This window comes from Rhinolophus ferrumequinum, chromosome 20 (assembly GCF_004115265.2).
Source record: "Rhinolophus ferrumequinum isolate MPI-CBG mRhiFer1 chromosome 20, mRhiFer1_v1.p, whole genome shotgun sequence".
NCBI classification, from domain to species: domain Eukaryota; kingdom Metazoa; phylum Chordata; class Mammalia; order Chiroptera; family Rhinolophidae; genus Rhinolophus; species Rhinolophus ferrumequinum.
Window position 1 is genome coordinate 45,495,276 of NC_046303.1, and position 24,728 is coordinate 45,520,003.

Sequence of the window (24,728 nt, forward strand, 5' to 3'; positions counted from 1 at the left end):
CATAGTCATATTGTTTTCATTCCTTGTATTACCCTTGCAACTGTGACTGTCCATGAAAGTGGCAACAGCCTTCAGAATACTAGTTTACATCGTGGCAGCCTGTGGTTTACACTGCCATTAAAACCACTGCAATTTTACAGTTTATAAAGTTCTTCCTCATACATACATCTTCACAACCACCCAGCCAGGGAGGAGGGCAAGTATAGTGGATGTTTGTCATTTCTGCTGGCTCAGCATCTCAAGACCCTTCCTGCTTGGGGAGAGTCCAGAAATGAGGTGGACAGAGGGTAGGGCTCCACGCCCCTCTTCCCAAGGCCGAGGAAAGCAGCCATTATCTTGCCCTAAATTGGCATCTCAAGGGCTCTCACGTGACTAAAGCTCAGCCAGTGAGACAACCCTGCCGGAGAGTTTTCCCAGAAATGAGTGAATTACAGTTACAGAGGAGAGCTTGGGGCTCATTCCCACCGAGGCAGTGGCAGCCGAGGGTTGTGCCTGTGGCAGTGGAACCAGTTGGACTTTCAGCAGAGGCAACTTGGTTTCCTGACTGGACTGCTTTTTCTGCCCGTGTTACTCCGTTCTTCCCTCAACTGGCCAGCTCATATCTTTTCAATACATCCCTCTCCTGTTGAACTTAACTAGAGTAGGTTTTGGTTGTTTGCAACCCAGAATACAAGTAACTATAACAGTATTGCTATGCCTAATTTATAGATGAAGAAATTGAGCCTCACTAAGTTTAAGTAACTTGCTTGAATTATAGTCAAGTGGAAAAGCCAAGTCTAAAACTCATGACTTCTGGTTAAGGGTTGTTTCTTTCACAGTAATTTTCCCAGTTGCCTTCTGTGGTCTCTGCAGACAGTGAGGCGTGTTTCCTCCTCTATGCCTCTTTGATTGCAGGGCTTAATCCTATTTCCTGTTATAATGCTTATCTGTGTGATGTCAAAAATGCCTGTCTTCCACACCAGAACTTTGAGCATCTGGAAGATAAGGATTGTGTTATATTTATCATTTTCTCAAGCATACGAGAGTGCCTGGGTGCATAGTCAGAACTATGTAAAGATTTTAATGAATGAGTGTGCCAATGAGTGCAAAAATTATTCAATTAATTGAAAACACCAATATAGGTTTGAAGTTGATGCTAAAAGCATAACACTGATTTTTAAAAACACCACTATGTTCTTTACTAATCAAAATTTTAAACTATTTTAAATAAAGTAATTTCTTGAAGATATAAAGATGTTCACTTAATAAGCATTAATTCCATGTCTACTACGTATGTGCCTGGCTCTTACTACAGAGAGAAATCAGAATTATTCTCCATTTTTTCAGAAGTCTCTTAGACTGATGGGAGAAACAAATGCTTCCATAGGTCAGATCATGGAGCTGTGGGAAAAAATGCTGCGGTAATCTGAACAAAGATGAGAGCAGCAGGCCCACTGTTAGCCGTCATGGGAACCACTAAACTGGCTGGAGATACAGCTCTGAGCAGAGTGCTGGGCCCATCAAAGACAATAGCCAGGGCCCTTTGAAAGCAGGAGAAAAGCACAATGTGCTTTGCATTTCCAGAATCTTGTGGAGTTTGCTAAAAAAATAAAAGTTGCCTGTACCCTTATTGAGACATAATTATTTTTTAAAACATTATAATCAAGGGCTGTTATCAAAAGTTTTTGAATTTTGAGATTGCTATGTACTATTTGAGACTAATACATAAGACTATATTTTGGTTTGGTGCAAAGGTGAGAATAAAGATAGTTCTATATCTTTACTTCAGCAATAAAGCCCACTACAATAGGAATAACAAATGAAGATATAAAAAGATATAAAACCGTGTGTGTATAAAATACATGTATATGTATGAAATAGCATACAAATTTGTCAATATAATCTCCATTCTTTACAAATTATGCACATAGTAGGAGAAATATTTAACTCCATAATGTTTTGGTATCATTTGCAGACAATTACTACGGTACCCCAAAGCCTCCGGCAGAACCAGCACCATTATTATTAAATGTAACAGACCAGATACTTCCCGGGGCCACTCCAAGTGCTGAAGGCAAACGGAAGAGGAATAAATCAGTGAGCAACATGGAGAAAGCAAGTATAGAGCCTCCTGAAGAGGAGGAGGAAGAGAGGCCTGTGGTCAATGGAAATGGAGTAGTAGTAACACCAGGTTAGTCATTTACATTTTTTATGAGTTCATCAGCTTTTAGATATAACTAAATATATCTTATATCTGTGTATTCAAATGTATATGTGCATATGTATTTTTGACATATATATTTTCAGATGTGTGTGTATATATAGTAAATATATGTGCATGTATATGTACTATATATGCACACATATTTACAGTTATCTGCAGGGAAAGATTATGATATCAAATTGAAAGGACATAATTCTCGTATCCAATTTATTAGCTTTAATTTTGACATATGAAGCAATTCGTTCAAGTTCTTCAACTTTTGGTTTCATTTATACAGTATCAAGGGCAGCATAGTGAATGGTTTAAACCTCTTAGCAGGTGTTACAAGTCATGAATATGATTGTGTAAAGTTCTGAGGTCTTTTCTAATTAACCTTAAATAAAATCTATACTTAGAAATCTTACTACACTCAAGGTTCTGTAAATAGAGGTTGTATCATGTGATTTAGTTAAAGCTTAAATGAATACAGTCCTTAAAATGATCACAATTACAGAATGCCCGTGTGTTTCTCTCCCACCCTTACCACCAAATCTGGCACTGTGGAGAAAGCCTTTTTTATACATTGACATTTTAAAACACCTACACTTGAACAAGGAAAAGACTTGTTATCCCTTTAATTTATGATCTATATCACATATATAAAGAATATAAGACAGATATAAAGTGTGTTTTTGCAAGGTATGGATTTGATATTTTCTTATCCTTACTACTAATACAGTACCAAATTTTTTTATTTATAAAATAGATTTTTTTCATAATGTTATTCATAATTAAATGTTACCAAAACAAAACTATGGTGTTCCCTTAGTCTCTTAGCTTGCATAAGTTCCCAATGTTTTATTTTAGTTATTTATTTTTTTAATAATGGCATTTTAGTGGGCATTGAAAGTTTAAGGGCTGAGTTAAAGTTCTTGAAAAAAATGTTACCACATGCACCTTGCATACATTATTCTTAAGATATTTCCTACAACTACTTTGATATCTGTATTTTATTTATCATTACACTGTTTCTATAGTGACATGGTACTTGAATTTTCACACTCAATTATTTTTATCAAAGAAAACTTTCATAAGCTTAATTTGTAACTTCCTTGTTCATAGTGCCTGTAAAATGTTCCTCACTGAACATAAGGAGATGAAAATCTATTCTGTGCCAATCAAGGTATAACTGTTAAAAAGTGCCTTCATCTTGCTTACTCAGAGAAGGATAAATTCCTCCATTAATATGCAGGTTAAAAACTTATCCTTTGATCCTAGCCGTCATTGATTTCTGGATACAAATGCTAAAAATCACTATAGGTACATAATGTGACTTGTTTACTATTAAATGATCTGGTAATTTTCAGGAAATTAGCTACCTTCTCTTTTTGTATTCTGAAATACCTGTGTCAAAATAATTACTTTTTGTTATGAAATTGATTTAAATTAATAGTATACAGTTTTCTTAGCTGATCTTTGCTTTAAGAAGCAAAACAGTTCAACTGAGTGAAATCAGTAATCACAAAAGATGTAGAAGTTGGGAGTCAAAGAGCAGTAACAGAATTGCTTACTGGTTAACAGCTTATAGTTAAAAATGTAAAATATGTGGTCTTGGTTCAGCTCAAATCATTATTTTCTGTTTCATTTCTGCTTTGTATAGGGCAAGCCAAATGAAGCATTCTTGATCCATAGATTCTTAAACTAGAAATTTATTTAATTGGGGAGCACAATGAATCTAGAAAGCACCACTCCATTCTACTCATACCTGACACATAAAGAATGGGTTATTTTTATGGCTAGGAAGTCGTAAACTCTCTTGACCAGCCCTGGCTGTATAACTGTCTCTGGACCTTTCAGCCTGAAGATGGTAGAGAACAACTGTTTTTGACAACTCTGAGATTTCTGGATAGTCAGTAGGTGCCACAAATAGTGGCTCTGTAAGCTTGGCTGGGCAAGTGGCCGTTATATGTCTTTTTCTTTCCCCTTTTGGGAGATGAGAGATGTGTAAATCAGACAGCTCTTCACCCAGTGTCCAAAGATAAAGGAAACAACCCCACACCAGAAAAATTGGTCCATTGTGCCTCATTAGAAATCTTTTGACAGTTCTCATCTTTGAAATGTCTTTGTTTTTCTTTTTGTTTATTCGATATAAACTTCAGAAGATTTTCTTTGTCCCTCTCTCATATACATCACCCAACTCTTCAGCTTTTGAATCTTATCACATGTTTTTCCAGGGCAGGGTCTTTGTCCCCCTCTGTCTTCTCCCCGTACACTTTCACCAGGTACAGGACACTTCAAACAATATTGAGAAAACTGGGGCTTCAATTTTACTTGACACTGCCCTATATCAACTAAGAGCCTATAATAGCAATTAACATTAAACATCAATTCAGAGCATAAACAGTGTAATCAACGAGGTTCATTTGGAGAGTGAGAAAAGCTTACTGAGGCAACTGTATTCCATTGCAAAAATATTGATGATAATGATAATAAATAATATAAAGATTAACTTCTTATGGATGCTTACCATGTGCTAGGAAGTCCCTAACTTCATTATATGTATTAGCTCATTTAATTCTCCTAACAGTCCTATTAGCTAGGTACTATTTTACAAATTAGTACACTGAGGTACATTGCGGTTAAATAATTTGCCCAATCACTAGAATTCATATATTGCAAATCTGGATCCAGAACCCAGACTCTTACCTGCTATGCTATCCTGAGTCTTATATCACAAAATAGAAGCATAAATATATTTCTTAGGAACAGGTAAACACATGGCCACTATTTTACCTGTACATCCTTAAAAGTAGCATTATAAATTTCTACCTACCAAAGGCTTCTTATTTCTTCTATTTCTGGAAATTATGTATAAGTGAACTTATTTCCCTCTATAGGTAAAAAAAATTCCTAGTTTTTTATTATATGCATTATACATATATATATATTATATTTATTGTATATATATTATATATCAAACCTATATATCAAACCTATATATATGCATTATATATATTATATATATATTTATTATATATATATTATATATCAAACCTACCAATCTCAGCTCCTTATATGCTTTACCAATATGAACTAGTTTCCCTAGGTGAGTCCTCAATTCACCTCTATTACTCATTTTATTTATCTTTTTTCCTTTAAACTGTTGTTTATATATATATTTCTTTTTCTCTCAGACCATATCTATGTAAAATTAGTGACTACCTTTAATTATGTACTTTCTCCATGAGTTCTACTAATATTATCAGTGAAAATTCACATAAAGTCTGTAAACATGCATTTTATGCTAGGTTTCCTCCTTTTGCTCAAAAATCACCCCAGATAATTGGATTTAAGCTCACATCACCTAGAAAAGCCATATAATGACCTTTCAGTTTCTCAGATCAGAAATATTTTTCTGTCTGACACACATTATCTCTAATCCCATAATCGCAATATTTACTTAATGAATGAGATGCTGAAATTTAGCTTAAGGTGCTTAACTAAGGTAAATAGTTCATTTAGCAGTAGACTTGAAATCTGGGCACCTAAATGCCTGAACCTGTCCTCGCTCTACATTTCCCTGAGCTGTTAGCCATGCTGAGGGCAGAGTGACTCCTGACCTCCATAAGGTAAATCGCAATCGTGCAGCTCAGTGTATTTCATCTACATTGTATTCCATTATATTCGTCCTTCACTGGGTTCATGGCAAACGCTTTCATACTTGCAAGGGTGATATATCCTTACATTATCTCAGAGAATCTATCTTTAAACTGATAGTTAAAATTCATGTCTCCAGGAAACCTTCCCTTGATATTAACCTCACCTATATTTAGATATCTTTATCTTGTTAGAGTTGACATCCAGCCCCATAGCTTCAAATACTGTAGATTTCCTGCAGCCTTCACTTCTCTCTCATGTTCCAGGGCCATTTTTCTAACTATTGCCCACTGAACTGCCCCACTTAAGCAATTGCTGAGCAACTTAAATGTGACATTCCACTTAAAACTCTTCTCCCCAAAAACAAGCTAGCAAACCAAATGACAAAGTCCTTTGCCTAATTTCTCTCATTCTTCTTTTCACCTAGATAGCTCAGAGTTATCTTTAATTCTTCTTTCCCCCAGGCTTGAGATATATTATTAAGTATAAAAGATCCCTGGACCTTTAGTTTTCTTCTCTTCCTTCCAAATATCACTGCCCCGTCCTAGATTATTGCCTTATCACCTCATTCGTGGATCACAGTCCCTAACCGACCTACAATCTTCCAGTCTCTATCCCTGTCAAATTACCTGTCATTCCTTGATCAGTTAAAGATTCTTGGACCAGCACTTGGTCATGTATTTATCCTTCTCAAAATGTGGATGTGCTTCTATTTCTGCTGCTTCAAACTCCTTGGGCAACCACTCAGTCCTCCCACATTTCACTGCAACATTTCTGTTAATTTTGGCTCCTTTTACTCCCCCACTCTCTTCTCTCATCTACATCCCATAAACATAAAACACTTTCACTTGTCTGAGGAGGCCTTTCTCACCTATGAGAACCTCATATTCTTTTATGTAAATTCAATTCAGTTTTTGATATTCTCTAGAAATCACTCACTGACTCCCCTAAGAAAAAATGGGAACTGTCCACCCTGAATTGTTGGAGTTCAATTTATACTTTTCATTCATTTGGGAGGTGTTGGTTAGCGTGGTACTTGCAGGTAGTTTTTCATCTTGCCTATTTCTGGTATCCCCACACAGACTGTAACCATTGTTACCACAAGGACTCCTACTTTTTTGTTTACCTATCTCAGTCATTAGTATATATCTTTAAATATTTCAAATTCTTAGTCAATCTTTATTGTTTAGTCAACCAAACTGCTAGAGAATGTTAAAGTTTTACTATATCAACATGAGTATTTCATACTCATTTTACACCATTTTGTGTCCCCAACATGCAGTGTTTCTAAGTTTGAAAGATATGAGATTCCTGATTTTACATTCCTTCAAAAGTTGTTGGAAAACTAAAGAAAATTATGCAGAACTATATTTTAAAACATATATTCTTAGATGCGAGAACTATTCGATCTAACTGTGAAATACCAAAAATAGATAGGTGGTTAATAGGTAAGTAGAATATTTTTATAAGACTGAACTTTTCTGAAGAAAAGCAAATCCTGTGAACCATGGTAATTAGGTTAAGCTTTCTTAGATTTCTTTTATTTCATGAATTATCTGCTAAACTTTTCCGGAAAGTAATTCACTATTATATTGTAGCTTCCCCTCACCAGCTATTAGTAAGCCTAGTGTAAAGAATTAGAAATGCACATATATTTGAAAGGCAGCTAAATCTCTCTGTTAATACCCACACACACGCACAATGCCAGGAGGAACAGGGCCCGTGAGAGCTACCTTCGCCCACAAAGGGAATACAGTGTGTGTACACAGAGCTGCCTTCTCCAGGCCCCCACGCCTGCAATTAGTGCAAATCAACTGCATCTCCCAGCGAGCAAACAGAGTGTCCCTTATGTGGTCACCGAGTGTCCTTAGCAATGATCTCAGTTCACCATTAGGGACCCGCATCCAGGTCCTGTGCCGCTTGGCACGCTGACTGTGCATGCACCATCAGTCCTGGGTCTGTGAATGAGATCCTGTCACTGTCAAAAGAGTTATGTCCTCTGTCGTGAATCTCGCTGTTTTCCTGTGAATAATAGCCCACTCTGAAACCACCCCAACGCCTATCCCCTGCTTAGCTTTCTGGGGGTTCACAGAGACTGCCATGTGTGTATCCACTCAGATTTGTATTTATTTTTGAGAAGGATTAATTTTTATGATCTTATTCCCAAACACAGTACTGGGTTTTATCTCTCCATTGGAGGGGCAAATTTCTAAAGGTATTGCAAAGTAGATGAGGAGCATTCTGTCTTTTCTTAAAAGGATTACTTGAATGTTAAACTGCCCTAATTGTAAAATGCTCTGAGTATCTAGGTCTGATTACAAATTAAGGAGATAATCACATTAGAGTTCATTGTTATGAACTATAGTAGTAATTGCAACTATACCCCTGGGAGGAGAAATGAAATCACTACTAGTTTCAGGAATGTCACTTGAAATCAAGACAAACTCACTTTGAGATTAAACTGAAAGGGATGCATCCTTTGAACCTCTTTATGCCCTCAAAACTAATTCAACATTTTCGGGATCTTGCACTCAACCTTCGTGGAAAGCGTTTTTCTATTCCTCCGAGGGCAGATATGATGTGTGTGTGAGAGAGATTTGACACATAAACAAGACATGCAGAGCAACGTCTACCAGGTAGCATTCGGGTTTGTGCAGCTCTCTTGGAAAGCCTGTGGACCCGCTGAAGTCGTTAAGTGTCTTTAGGCATTCTTAGAGTCGAAGCCTATTTCTAATTATAGCCATCCGTTCTCTCCAGGTCTGATTTTCACTCTGTGTTCCATTTTCTTATCTCATATTTCTCCTCATAGAGGTGATAATAATTTCGGTGTGAAATTGCTCGGGTTATTTCTGGATGAGAGCTGACCTTTGTCTCTGAAAAGGGAAGGTCTCTTGGTGAGTGAGGTCTGCTGTGCACTCATTCCTTCTGCATAGCTCCATCGTTGAGAATAGCACCCTTATCTTTTTTCCTTCTAATTGACTTCTGGCTTTCATCAAAAAATACCTAGACCCCAATTTGGCCCCAGAGAATAGCATTTGAGTTATCAAGATTAGATTTTATAAAGACTTCTTCCTTTTCTCTTTCAGCCCCTTTGATGTTCCTAAAACTTCAGAGGGTGATGTTATATTTCATATAGTCACAAGTCTCCATCTTTTTTTCAGAATTTTGAAAGCAAGGCCTAAGATATATTGCACATATGTGTCCAATGTTTCATTTCATATCTTGCTTTCATCTTTGAATATGTTCAATACTGTATCATCTTTGAATATGTTCAATACTACATTATGAAAATCATACAACATATACAATTTCAAAGTTGTGAGGATTTATTTTATTGCCATATTCCAGTCTTTTATTAATGTTACAAATTAAATATTGCAGAAAGAAGAAACTCTACTCCTATATTTTGCTGTGTATAATGCCCTCCTGTATATAATGGGCACCCACGTTTTTGGCCCAAACTTTTAGGGAAAAAATCTTTTATTTTAATTTTTTAATTCAAACTTTCATTTGTTTAAATGTAGGTACTTGTTTTTTGTATTATAAAGGAATTTTAGCATTTATATTTTAACATATTATGGTATAAGAAATTTTATGTAACAATAAATTACAAAACACAAGAACAGATACAAGGTACAAGAAATTTTTATGTAGCGGTAACAAATTTACACGTCGTAGAAGGCCAAGAACTCTTCCTCATTGCAAGTGTGTCATAAGTTCATCAAAATTGATTATCGTATTCCAGGGTATTATTTTGCATGTAGATATTGTTATTGATTTCTACAGTTATACTTTTAACTCATAAGCATAAATAAAAGAATTAAAAACATTTATATAGATACAGAATTAGTACTACCCATATACAATGAGCATCCTTATTTTAACCTCATAAATTTGGCCAAAAGAGTATGCATTATACATGGGAAAATATGGTAATTAAGACAGCTCTTCTCCCCTGTTAATGGAAAGTAATTTCTTATAAACTTTCTAGTGATTTCTTCCATTTAGTTTTTTATATCCTGGGATTTTTTTTTTTTTCGTTTTCACTGTTCAGTCATAGACCTTGAATTTTCTATTTTTTATAATTCCCATGTTGTTCTTTTAGTGTTCCAAACAACTTGTAACCAATTGTGGGGTTTTAGGTAAAGATGAAAATGATTTTGAAGTATTGAATATTGTTTCTTAGTAATTCACATTTCCCTGGCTAGCTCTCTCAATAGATGAGATCCAATTTGGTTACAAATATTACACATAAAAAGTAATTTCTTTACAAGATTGGGAATTTCTGCTTCCTCAATTGATATATCATCTCAAAAATCAGTACCCTAACTTTCCTTAATTCTAATATTTTATTCGACTTGTGTTTCTTTCATGGCCTCAAATAATAAAAGGAAGCATTTGTTAACATCCTGCTTCCTCAATTGATATATCATCTCAAAAATCAGTACCCTAACTTTCCTTAATTCTAATTTTATTCGACTTGTGTTTCTTTCATGGCCTCAAATAATAAAAGGAAGCATTTGTTAACATCCCAGAAAACTATATATATATATATATATATACACACACACATATATATATAGTCGTGTTTAAAGATTACCACCGTGTTTAGAGACTACCCCTTCTCAATCTCATAACATATGTGAAAAAATATATAATGCATTTTTTTAGAACTTAGAAACACTTTAGGAGAACCAAGGCATCAGAAAACACCAACTGAAAGTCAGTAATCAATGTGCATAGAAAAATCTCTAAAGGAACAGAAAAAATAATCATCTTTGCTAAGTGGATTGCTGGAGGATTGGGAGTAGGAGCAGAAGGGAAACCTACTTTGCACTTACTTCCTCTGTACTTTTGAATTTGGTCCACTTGCACATTTTACTACATCAGAAAAAGTAATTATTTTTTAAATGATGAGCAAAAATTCACTAATCATTCAATGTGCAAACATTTTAGCACCCATATTATAATTTCTCTTTGGTATTTAGGGAAAGTAAGGAAAACTGACATGAGCACACTCGGAGAAATACGCTGTTATAATCTTGACTTCTTTCAATTAACTGGCTATATAGGAAGCAGGTGGCCACTGCATGACTGCTCCCTTTGTGAAAACATAATGTCCTCTACTTTTCACTATAGGATATAATCAATAGTATGGTCATAATCAAAAATCAATTACAATGATATTTTTCTCTCATTCAAGAATCATCCCTGAAGTGTTCACTCATTTTCAAGAACCTGTGTTTCAAATTCTAAGAACTTCAGCTTCTAGCAGTGAAGTGAACAATAGGCTCTGACAGCCTGCCTAAACCACCACACCACGATACAATAAGACTTTAGATCAATATAACAAACATACTTTTGATGAGATTGCTGAGTTTGCAAGAAAGCAAGAGCAATCTTCAACTCCCACTACTTCCACCACCACAGTCACTACCTTGAATGAGTAGTAAGCTGAGTCAAGCAATCTGTTGTAAGCTGATTTGAAAGTGAGGTTTCCCTGGGGACATATGAGAAAACTAAACCGTGGGCTAATGTAAAATTGGGAAGATACGTCTCTGATTCTGCTTTAAATCAACACCTTGAAAAGTGCCAAGTTCATAGGTGATGCCGTTTATAGGTCAATAGCAGCTCCTGGCACCCAGCAAAATCAAATTCAAAACTATATAGGAAATAATACAGAACTTGGAAAAAAATGTGTGGTTTCTGAGGATTATTTTTCCTCTTTTAAATCACTTAACTCCACAGCATGCCTCAACAGAGGAAGAAAAACTCAATTTATGCAAATGCTTTTTAAAGAGAAAATGTTAGCTTTATGTGTATCTTTTTTTTTTTTTTAGCAATTGCATTTAAAAAAAAAACACCTAATATCCTATAAATCATATAAAATTGACGACACTTGCCTCTGTAGGGAAAAACCATTTAGGTTGCTCGATTGATTTAGCTATACAGTTTATTTATTGTTCTAAGTAATGGAACTCACTGATAATATAACATTTATTGAATACCTAATATGTTCCAGCAGTTTACTGTTCTAAGTAATTTATACTTAGAATATTTATACTTAAAATATATGTCCTTTCTAATACTTATAAGTAGGTAATGTTAATATCCCCATTATACAGTTAAGGAAATTGAGGCACATACAGAGCGATTAAAAAGCTTGTTCAATATCACACTGTAAAGGACAGATTCAAGCCTAGGCAGTCTCACACCAGCATTAGCAATTATGTTCTACTGCTTCTTATGTAGTGCGTTTACTGGTATCTCAGAATTGCTAAACAAAAAGCAAAAACTATATATTTTTTTAATCTCAAATTATTCCTATTCTCTTTCCTTATCAATTACAAATATGTTCCTCAATGTTTTCCCCTTAAATATTCTCTAGCCATGTTTATTTCTAAAGAAATAATATGAAGACTAGAGAAAAAACTTATTTGATTTTTCAAAATTTGTCACATAGTCATTAGAAATATAAATTACAGAGCTCTTTCTCAGACTAAAACAAATTTTAGAAATTCAAATGTTATGACTGCTCAAAGAAATAAAATCAATTTCCTATCTAGCTTAAAAACATATTCTCCCTCATTTCAAAGGATGGCAATTACAGAAAGCTTGAATATCAACTGTATGCCTAGGCCATGTCAAATGAAAATATGGATAAGGTATAAAATAGGCATTCTTCTTCTTGAAATCATTCTATTTTGGTTTCTTTTTTTTTTTTTTTTTTTTACCTTTCTTACTTTATTTTATTTTTATTTTTTTTAATTGATTGGGGTGACAATTGTTAGTAAAATTACATAGATTTCAGGTGTGCAATTCTGTATCACATCATCCATAAATCACACTGTGTGTTCACCACCCAGAGTCAGCTCCCCTTCCATCATCATACATTTGATCCCCCTCACCCTCATCCCCCACCCCCCAACCCCCTTACCCTCTGGTAACCACCAAATTACGTTCCCCAGATTAATTTTCAAACCCGTGGCCATCCTGCGGTCACCGACTGCCCTCCAATCCCCTCACCCTCCCCCCTACCCTATTTTGGTTTCTGATTATTTTTAATAAAATTGGGTATGGACATTCAAAACCATGGCATTCTGATTTATCCTTTGGCTTGCATGCAAAAGATAGTATGTTTGCTACGGCTAGCACAATAGACATGTAAGCAAAGGGAATGGCTATTATTATATGTTGTTGTAACATCAAAACCTTAGTCTGGACCAAACCTATAGAATTTATGTGGACTGGACTGCATGCAAAAATACATACATTTAACTCTCTTCCACTTAATGGCTTTCAGTCCCTCTGCTCTGTACAGACTTTTGTTTCTTCTGAATTTCTTATGGGAAGAAAGAAATAGTTTGCTGAATCCAACAAACCCACTAGTTTGGGAAAGATGAAAGAAATTGTATTTTTTAATTGTCCACAACAGTAAAAGTGTATATAAAGTATGGTTTTTATAGGTCATCATTTATAAGACTTTGTTATCAATGTCTGTTTTGTGTCTAAGTGTTTCTGTAGAATTTCTAGGAAATTCAAGGGTCCTGGTCAAAGAGAAAAATTACGAGCTGTGATCAAAAAAATACAGTGAATGTTTAAAAAAATTCATTACAGTAAAAGACACATTGCCGTTAATCTCCCTCAAAATATCCCCCCTTGTTTCAAACACACTTATCCCATAGTTCTTGCCACTTTCTGAAGCAGTCCTCTTTCCTAAGTATCTTTAGTTGTGCTGTCATGGCTGCCTCGATGTCCTGAATCGATTCAAAATATTTACCTTACATGGTCATTTTGACTTTGTGGAAGAGCCAGAAGTCACATGGTACCAGATCTGGTGAATAAAGTGGATGAGGGCACACCATGATGTTTTTATTTGACAGAAATTGCGATATGCCAGAAGTGATGTGCGACATGGATCATTGTCATGATGGAGGATGATTTACGACACACTTTAAAACACACCTTCTCTCAACCGTAGCTCACACCCGACTGATGGCACCCAAGAAGTTGAAACTTGTCACACACTGTTACTAAGGTTCATTGTGCTACTTCCCATATTGAAGATCCCTGCCTTTGCATTGGATGGCACTCGGCAGCAGCATTCACCGTATTTTGTGATCACATCTCATATTTTCACCATCACCATTCTTTTAAAAAGAGATTTCTTCTTTTTGAAATATTCTTTGTTTGTACTGTTCGTGGTTTGCAAGGCATCTAAGCCACTTAGAATGTAAAATGCAGCAGTCCAAAAAATGCCAGTGTTTGATAAAGTCTGTTCACTTCAGCAGCAAGCAATTTAGGGAAAAATTACATTTACATATACATACATTTTCATGTTTAGATTTAACATGCTGAGAAGTGTCTCTTGGAAGTCAACTATGACAATTCTACATGACCACTCCCTAATCAAGAAATAACTTCACAGAGCTATAAAAGTAAAATACGTGCATGGGTTATTTGGCTCCTTCTCCTTAGTCAGAATTAAAACAGTTTAGGTCTTCGCAAACCAAAGATCTGACATATATGAGATTTGTGTAAGGATATTTTGGCACACATATATTTCTAAGCTGAACTTCATGGGAAGAAAGGAGCGCTAGCAAAAATATCTACATGTGCACTATTACAAAAAGTCTGTTCTGGTGGTACATTCTGACAATAGAATATTATTCAGCCCTAAAAATGAATGAGCTATAAAGCCATTAAAGACATCAAGTAAACTTAAATGCATATTACTAAGTGAAAGAAGCCAATCTGAAAAGGCTCTATACCACATGACATTCTGGAAAAGACAAAAACATGGAAAAAATGAAAACATCAGTGATTGCCTGGAATTAGAGGAGAGACAGATAAATAGGCAGAACACAAAGGGTGTTTAGGGCAGTGAAACAACTCTCTCTGATATTGTAATGATGGATACATGTCGTTATGCATTTGTCCAAACCCTTAAAATGTACATCACCATGAATGAAGCCTAATGTAAACTACAGTCTTTGGGTGATAATGACGTGTCATCGTGGGTTCATTAGTTGAAACAAATGTACCACTCTGGTGGGAGATATTAGTAATGGGGAGGGTGTGCATGTGTGGGGGTGTGAGGGCAGGGAGCATATGGGAAGGAAATCTCTGCACATGTCTCTTAATTTTGCTGGGGACTTAAAATTGCTGAAAAATATACTTTTTAAAAGTCCATTCTGTTCTTAATGGTTACTTCCTCAATCACTTGTATAATACTCAACATATCTGATTTTAAAGAAAATTAAGCCACACACTAATGAAAGATAATCATATTATCTGAAATGTAGTAAAGTTAGCTTCTATTTTCCTTACTACTAAGCAGGGAACCAATTATGATGAACATGACACAATAATCTATAATCCCAGACATGGTAAATATAGATTCAGTGGGTTGTAAGATGAGCTCGCCTAATATAGTATGTAATGAGTTGTATTGTGTCTGGCCCAAAATTCATATGTTGTAGTCCAAACCTCCAGTATCTCAGAATGTGACCTTATTTGGAAATAGGATTACTGTAGATATACTTAGTTAAGATGAGGTCATATTGGAATAGGGTGGGCCTCTGATCCAGTGTGACTGGTGTCCTAATTAAAAAGGGAAAATTGGGACACAGACAGGTCCACAGGGAGTTTACCATGTAAAGACAGGAATTATGCTGTCACAAACCAAGATCTCCAAGAAGTTAGCAGAGAGGCTGGGAACAGATCATTGTCCAGCACCTTCAGAGGGAGCATGGCCCTGCTGAACCCTTGACCTAGAATTTCTAGTCTCCAGAAATGTGAAACAATAAATTTCTATTGCTTAAGCCATCCAGTTTGTGGTGTTTTGTTATGACAGCCATACCAAGTTAGTACATACCATTTAGACCACATTTTCTCTGACTGTCCACTTCCTAGCCTTGTTCCTGGTATTTAGTAGGGTCTCAATAGAGGTTTAGTTAATTAATCAATTTATTAATTAATATTTCCCCAGTAACATAGGAAACATAAGGTCAGTTTCCTCTCTCAATGACTGCTAAATATTGAAGTTCCTCAATTAGCTATGTTAGGTACTCTTATTTCCATGTGCTATGTTGTCTCCCTAGAACATTGTGTAAAACTCTATTGTGTAACTTAGCATCACTTAATAAATCATTATCATAGTACTCTATATAGTTACGCAGATTTGGGGGATGGATTAACTTTCTCTCCACCCCCGCCATGTTGTCTTGCAAGTCAAAGAGGGTACTTAATTTGCATTCCACTTGGAGTGACTTATCTGAGTGGTACATCTTAGAAGGATCATCTTGGAGAACGCTCCCCCCGCCCCACCCACCCTCGCTTGACTCAACATCTTTTTCTTTCTGGTACTGCTCTCCATTGCTCTTCTGAGACTAGGGTCTGTGCCTGCATGGGAAGCTTATCCTTCCTCAGGGCTTCCAGTGGGAACATTGCCCTAGTTCTGGGTTTCAGCAGAAGCCCTTGATTCTCACCATAAACTACATCCCTAGATTGGTCTTGAATAGTCATTGTGGGAATGTTACAGTTCTTCATTTGCCTTACTCATTTTTTAAATCTTATTTTGTTAAAACAGAGAAGGCAGGTGCTACTTACTACTTCCTTCCTTCTCAACCTAATTCACAATAGCCTGATTAAAAGTTCTTTTTCTTTCCCTGATTAAGCTCTTGTCAAGCATCTTGTATGTATTAAATTCATGCTTGCTAATGTAATGATTGATCAATTGAATTAGAATAAAGAAATGAATGAATAAACAAATGAGTTAGATAAACTGGGAGAACTTGGCTCAGTAATATCTGGCCAATAAATATAATTATAGACATCTCCAAATACTCTAGATTTTTTTTTCAAGAGCAGTCTTATATTTTCCTTGAAAATGTAACAGTATTACATAGTCAAAGAAAAAGTTTACTTGTTTATGTCTAAGCTTCTTGAATGAATTTTCTGTCAGTATATTCTATATTTTCTTTTCATCCATTCTTTAATCCATTCTAACCAGGCTTCCCCACCCACTATTCCACTATAATTACTACCCCAACTGGTAGCTAATGTCACCACTGACTTTCATGTCATTAATTTCAATAGATTTTATGTCCTCATCTTGCTGGACTGTTTAGAAGCTTGAGCCACAGTGAAGTGTTTCTTCCTTATTACTCTTTGCTTGGCTTTTATGGCATGAAGGTCAAATTGTTTTCCTGTTACTTCCCTGGCTGCTCTTTCCTGACCATTTTCTCACTGACTGCTAAATGTTGGAGTTCCTCAGACAGCTGTTCTAAGGATTCTTGTTTCCATTTGCTGCACTGTCTCTCTAGGCAATTTCATTCCCTCCTATGGCTTAAATTATAACACAATCTAGTCATACCCTGTTGTCTTTCAAGTTGATTCTCTCCAGCCAAGAACACTCTGACATGACATCTCCGTTGTGAATTTGGCATGGACCTCTATCTCAGTGTGTCCAAAACTATACACACAGTCTCTATCACAGAGTCCCGCTCCTCCACTCATGTTTCCTATCTCAGTGAATAGCTAGCTTTGCCACCCACTGGGTTTACCAGGACTTCTTATTTTTCCTTATTTGTCCAGTTTTTTATGAAAGTCATACCAAATCTACACTCTAAATATTATTTCAGTCCACTTCTTTCCATTCCCATGACTCCTCACTGGTCTGTAAATATCTACTCTTGTCACTCTCAAACCCCAGAATAGCTAAAGTGATCTTTGTGGAGAATGAAAATCTAATTGTATCATCCTCTTGATTGAGACACATTAATACCTTCTTATCGCTCTCAGGATACACTCCCAAATTCTGAGCATGCCTTCCAAGGCCTTGCCTAATCCAGTCCATGTTTTTCTATTTCTTTCTCCTTTACCTTCCTCTGAAAGAAGTCTCTCAACTCCCTTTTCAAGTCTGAGATTTGATAGCACATTAGTAAAAAGGCTTTCCTTGACTCTTTAAATGACATTATGTGAGTGCATATGCATAAAATCTCATCTTTCCTTTTTGTAGCATTCATCACATTAAAATTCTTTAAAGACTATACATCTTGACGTATTTTGAGTTCTATTAGAGCAGGGATGGTGCCTCTCTTGTTCACTCTTTTGTCCTCAGCGCCCGACACCAATTGAATGCTTAACAAATATTGATTAAATGAATATTGAATAAATGAATATGTTCAGAGCATGACCTTGCATCTTAACTTTTCAAATGCAACATGACTTTTAGAAATACCTAAGAACAGTGTGTTTTATGTATTGGTGATTGCATATTATAAGAAGGTACAGCAAAAATAATTTAAAGGGAGCAATTGTACCTTCTCTTGCTGCTTCTTTCCTACAGTTTGCAAAGGTCAAATCTATGAGAAATCAGCTAGAAGAATACATCACTAAGAGCCATATTCTTTTCATAAAATCTTCATTTTAAGGGTAAAACAAGGGAAGATTATGAAATGTTCTTGTGTTTTCTATTCCATAAAGATATTTTAATACTGTTTTCTGAGATTGATGCATATGGGGGAAAAATTGATCCAAGAAGTTGATTGAGACAAAGATGACATTCTACTTTAATTTACTTATTTTTAATTATCTTTATTAATTTTTGAATTTATAAAAATAATAGATAGCCAATCAATGCAAAGATATATAAAGATGTATTCTCCTGCCCCCATCCAAATTTACTCTCCTTAGGTAATCAAACTTGAAAATTTGTTGTAGATCCCTCCATTCTGTTTTCATACTCATATAGTTATATATAAAATTACATATATATAAAACTTGATGTTTGCTTATTTAAAAAGTAGGAATAATATATATTACTCTGCAACTTGGATTACTCTTTGAATAGTAATAGCATCTTTTCCAGATTTAATACATTGTTTTTACACTATGTAGTTTTCCATGGTAATAATAACCCTGGTTTATTTAATCATATTCTCATTGATAGGCATTCAAATCATTTTCAGGGTTTTGCTACTACAAGCAATTCTGCAATGAATAGTATTATATTGAATTAGAAATAGTCTACATGTCATGGGGAAATGCTTACACTACTTGTCCAAGTTGTCCATATAGTCCAAATGAGATAATCCCACATATTAAATTAGATTGCTAGAAACATCCACCATCACTTTCAACAATCCTTACAAACCTCCAGCTTTATTTGTAGAGGATATATTCTCTAAGGGGGATTATGAAGTCAAAGCATATGTGTGTTTGCTTGTGTGTACTTTTTTAATGTTAATAACTTTTGATTATATTCCCAAATGATTGTAGAATTTCATATTTTCAAGATGGCTGCCTTATCCTTATATTGATATTATATGTCAGTAGTGCTCTCCTTCCAGTTTCTGGGTTAAGCTGTCTCCACTACACCTTCTACTATGAGGAAACCAGTGACCCTCACTGCAGGCTGATTGGTCCTTTACTCTCAGCTACTTTCCAAATTTTCCATCAGAGCACACTTGGACTTCTGGATGTCCATACCACAGGGAAGTCTTGGGAATAGTATTTGCCAAATGTTTTCACTCCGTAAATTCTTTGCTCTGACCTGCCCTACCCCCAGTGCAGATTTGAAGCCACTCTGTGGGAAACATTCCTTTCAAAGTTCTAAATTTAAGGTGTTCACAGGCCCCCTTGCCTTTTGTCTCCCTTGACTCCTTCTGTGGTTTCCCTCTTCCTACCACCACTATGCCAAACCCCAGATAAATACCTAAAGATAGTAGTGCCAAATCCCTTAATGAAACAGGCAGCTTCTAAAGTCTATACATTTCTTCTTTGAGTTTCTCTCCCAGACACCATCTTACCTTGCAGCAAATTCCCCTATGTTATATCATCTTATTTACCCCAAGAATGTTTCTTTTTCTACTTGGTAACTGCTCTGCTCTTCCTTGACAAATTGGATTCATGGTTTGTCTTTAATGGTAGAAAAGCTAAATAGGAAGGGAAAAAAAAACTTGAATAGCTCAGAGAGAATATACATTAAGGGGTATTTCAAAAATATCCCCATCATGCAATGAAGTCTCCACCTTGACAAAAATACTTGCCCAATAATCCCATCCCATGAATAAATAGCCTTTAAAATTCTCCTGTTTACCCACTCTCTGATATGCCTCCTTTAGAATATCTTTATTTCTCTAACTTTTTTCCACCCTCTAGACCCTGAAAATTTCCCAAGATAAGGTTTTAAACCGATGCTGGTAATAGGTTTTTCATATGATACTTTTCTTCTCTTTCAAGAATCTGTCTTCAACATATACAACAGATTTCCAGATATGTAACCATCTTCCATTTACATTTAACTTTATTTTGCAGGATTTATTTCTTTTTAATTTTTATTTTCTTCATTTCCCTATTTTAAGATCTCTGCTCTGATTCAATCATCATGATGTGGTTAGAATAATTCCTCAAATGTTGTCCTCAGGTAAGATACATGGATGGATAGTATGCAATCAGAAAGTGGCTTTCCTTTGCCTAGATAGAAGACTAATATTTTGGCAAAGTTAAGTTCTTAGGCTGCTGTATTTATTTTTCTAGTGTTACTACAGATGTTACTTTACTATTGTCTTTGAGTTTACTGTATCACAGATGAAAGGTCTAATGTTCTTCTGTTCCTCTTTTCTTTGTAAATAATCATATTTCTTTAGTGCAGAAGATGCTAAAGTTGCTTTTTAAACATCAGAGTTTGGGAAGTTCACCTAAGTGTGCTTCATTAATCTGACCTCAGATTCAGTGCACAGTTTAAATCTGCGGACTGAAGTGTTTCTTTACTTTCGGTAAATTATCTTCTATTTTTTATTATTATTTCTTCCCCATGTGTTCCTCTTCCTCATTCTGGAGTACTATTTACATGTTGGGACTCTTGGTTCTGTCTGCCAAGTCTGCCATCATTTCTCTTAAAGTATGTATATCTTTTAGTTTTTGCTCTGTTATATTACTTTTATATTGCTGCTGTAACAAATTACCCCAAACTTGATGACTTAAAACAATGCAAACTTATCATCTTATAATTCTGCAGGTTAGAAGTCTGACGTGGGTCTCACTGGGCTAAAATCAAGGTGTCAGCAGGACTGTGTTGCTTTCTGGAGGCTTTAAGGGAGAATCCATTCCCTTGCCTTGCCAGCTTGTAGAGGGCACCCACATTTCTTGGTTTGTAGTTTGTCCCCTTCTTCTATGTCCAAAGCCTGCAACAGGGCATCTCTTTCGCTATTCTTTAGTAGTCAAATCTATCCATCTCTCTCTCTCACCCTCCTCTTCTGCCTTCCTTTTACACTTTTAAAAACCCTTTGATTACATTGAACCCATCTGAATCATCAAAGATAATATCACAATCGCAAATTAAATATTTAATTTAATCAGACCTGAAAATCCTCTTTTGCTACGTAAGGTAACATTCACATGGTCCAGGGAGTAGGACATGGATATTCTTAGGGGATCATTATTCTGCTTACTACAGCTGTGTTGTGAAATGATCTTCCAATTCAACAATAATTAGTTGAAGGGTAGACAAGAATGATGTATGAAAGGGGAACTCAAATAGGCCTAGTGATAATTTTCAGAGCTCTTTACAATTATGTTTTTCCCATTAGCCTTCACAGAGCTTATTCCCTGGTGCAGCAAACTCCCACAGTCATTCAGAAGTTACTGTGGCTGGAGTAACTAACCTCATGCTCTTGTTTTTTTGTAGAATCCAGTGAACATGAAGATAAGAGTGCAGGTGCCTCAGGGGAGACACCCTCCCAGCCTTATCCTGCACCAGTGTACAGTCAGCCTGAGGAGCTGAAGGAGCAGAGGGATGATGCCAAACCAACTAAACCTGAAGAGAATGAGGAATCAGACCCATTGCCTGATAACTGGGAAATGGCCTATACAGAGAAGGGTGAAGTTTACTTCATTGAGTGAGTTTCACACATCTCTTTGAACATTTTTATAAAGGTCATAGAGGTATATAGATAATATAGCAAATGGAGATGTGGGCAAAATAAAATAATGAATGTTTCTGGTATTAACTTCCTTCTTTGTTAGAGAATAATAGGATAGTACCTTAACACAGTTAAGGATCCTAAATTACAGCTATAAATCAAAGAATGAATTAAACAGTTTCACTGTAAAATTTGTTATAATCATGACTGAAAAGGCAAATCTCCATGTGATGTTATTATTGAATGAGAAATAGTCTACATATCATGGGGAAATGTTTACACTACTTGTCCAAGTTGTCCATATAGTTCAAATGAGATAATAATCCCACATATTAAATTAGATTGCTAGAAACATCCACCATTGCTTTCAGCAATTTAATAGGATGCAGCCATTTAGAGCAAAATGCTTGCTGGTCACAAAATGTTTTAAGCATTTGACCCTGAGGTCAGGTGTCAATAAAATCAGTTGTTTTTGTATAATTCATCATACTTATTTTTATTAAATTCTGTTGTATTTTCACTTACCATTTTTATGACTTGCCAGGAAAACTAAAATGCTAATCCTGAATGCCTTGGTCAAACTTACTCAACCCAATCGTTTCTTTCCTTTGGGACTATTTTCCCAAACTGAAATTTTTATATGTTTTATTGACACTATCTAGCTTTTCTTTATCTTCTATAAGTAGAACAACTTTTTTAAAAAATGAACTCCTAAGTTGATCTTAGCACAAAATTAAATTGTGCATAAAGCAATCAAAATGTTCATTAAAAAGAATAAAAACTAAAAATATTATAAATGAATAACAACTCTTATTCCCTCAAAGTTGTATAAGCCTCAAAAAGAGAAATTAATAGAAACTGAAGTTTTCAGAGCTGACAGTGGATAAAAATGTGTAAACTCTGATTATTCAAGAAAAAATGTTAAAACTAGATTCTCTTTCCCAACCTGGAGTGATTTGTGACTTAAATCTCCATAGGCAGAATTCAGTTGTGAAATTGAAATGTTACCACATGCCAATATTTAATTCTCATGTGAAGGTGGAAACTTTGAAACATGTGGCCAAAGGAATACATAATCAGGTAATTACTTGGCACTCTGCTTGACTCCAATATGGATGAGCATTGCAGTGTTTTGTTGGAAAAAAGTCCCAAAGGAAAGAAAAGATTCAGTTGAGTAAGTTCACCTTTTGAGAAATCTTTTAACTTAAAAAAAAAGACTAAGAATCTCTTAACATTATTTCTTATTGCTATCATCAATAACCCAAAGATATATTTTATCAATTAATTGGGAGAGTCATATATAATTGTTTCAAATGCTCAAAAGTATTTATATCTAAAAACATGATTTTGTTATTCATAAGCACAGCGTGGAACCATTACAGACCAGAAGTCAAAATGTAAACTCTAGGTGCGAGGTCACAATTGTTCAAAACAATTGACGTTCAGGACAAGCAGATGGATGCTGTAGACGTTTGTATTATATAATACAGGGCGAGGAAAGCTACGTGCAAGTAATAAAAAAAACCAGCATGACCAGTTGATTAAAGAACTATTTCCTTATAATATTTCCAATAATGCCGTTATAAAAGCTTCTTTCTTTGTGATTATAAAATAAACTTTTTTCTTTTAATAGTGTTAGGTTTCAGGAACGTGAAGAAAAAGGTCTTTGGAAGACAGAAGTTGTGCTAATGATGTATAGTAAATGATGAGACTCTGTCAGCACTTAAGAGAATCTATCAAAATTATTCTATTAATATGCTAGTCAGTCAACCAGTGCCAGAATTCAAAGATTTAAAAGATTTGTCCCTGCTCTCAAATTTATTGTCGAGTTGGGGAAGAGAGACAGATAGTTGTAGAGTATTAATAAAGGATTTCGGAATTTTGTGATGCCGTTCAGAGAAGAACATGCTTAACATAGACTGAAGTAGTAAAAGGAGGCATCATAGGGAAGGTGAAATAACATAGATTTAAATAGTTGGTAATATGTAGACAATGCATTCCAGGTATAGGACTCTCATTACAAAGACCCAGTCCTTGGTTGTTTTAGGGATCGGTGAGAAGCCTCCTGACCCTACTAAGGAAGTAGGTGTTAGTTGGTGAATCCTGTGAAATGATAACTTAGTTTTCATTTTGTTTGATCAGGTGCTTTTGAAAGACAAGCAGAGAGTTTTGTTTATTTATCTTCTTCCTTTTGCTGCAGGGAAAGATGAATGGATAGTGTTAGGAGCAGAGATAGTTTGACTTGGCAAATTAGGACAAAAAGGAGGAGACCAGTTCCTTTGTGATGAGAAAGCTGACACTGAGGCAGACTCAGCCAGGGGACGACGTGGAAGCCTGGAGTGGGTGCTGAATGGAATGGGATGGGAAGGTGATTAACATAGGAGGCAGGAGCCCTCCGCCCACCTGAAAAGGTTATTCCACAGAATGGAGGCATCCTCATCCCACCCTTCTTCCCCGACCAGTTTGAGCTGGATCTTTCCTTCCTTCAAAAAGGTTACTTTGAATCTCAGGAATCAGTGTGAGCTCAAGTATCACAGAGCTGGGAGACTCAGTGTCTTTTTCATCTGGTCCCTCATTTCCACACCATCGCAACCCACTGCAGTTGCCTTTCTCTCTGCCTACATTTCACTCTGCTTTACTTTCCCCCTCACTTGTCATTGATGTTCTCCTGACTGCTTTCACTCTTTGCTCTGTAATACCCCTTCTCTTCCTCACTACATTTGACAATATCAACATTTGAACCCACTGTCTTTGATCTGTCAGTGCCTTTGCTGTTGATATCACAATGAATTCCTATGTGAATAAATGGTTTAATATAAAAGCTCCTTGGAACATTCAGGTAGAGCAGAACAGGGAGCATGGTGGGACACTAAGGGCTTTCTTAGGGACTAACCCAGGAAATGTCCCAGGATTCCTGTCCAAAAAACTTAGAAAACATATACAATTTGTAATATAAAAGT

General features: G+C 35.7%; 1 protein-coding gene across 4 annotated transcripts in view; it reads left to right on the forward strand.

The window, feature by feature from the left end:
- MAGI2 (membrane associated guanylate kinase, WW and PDZ domain containing 2) overlaps positions 1 to 24,728 on the forward strand; it is a 1,312,199-nt gene that overhangs the window by 850,949 nt on the left and 436,522 nt on the right. For all 4 annotated transcript variants that reach the window (XM_033088532.1, XM_033088533.1, XM_033088534.1 and 1 more), the window contains exons 4-5: positions 1,955 to 2,170; positions 21,534 to 21,744. In XM_033088532.1, coding sequence (XP_032944423.1) covers positions 1,955 to 2,170; positions 21,534 to 21,744 — 427 coding nt within the window. The remainder of the gene's footprint in view (positions 1 to 1,954; positions 2,171 to 21,533; positions 21,745 to 24,728) is intronic.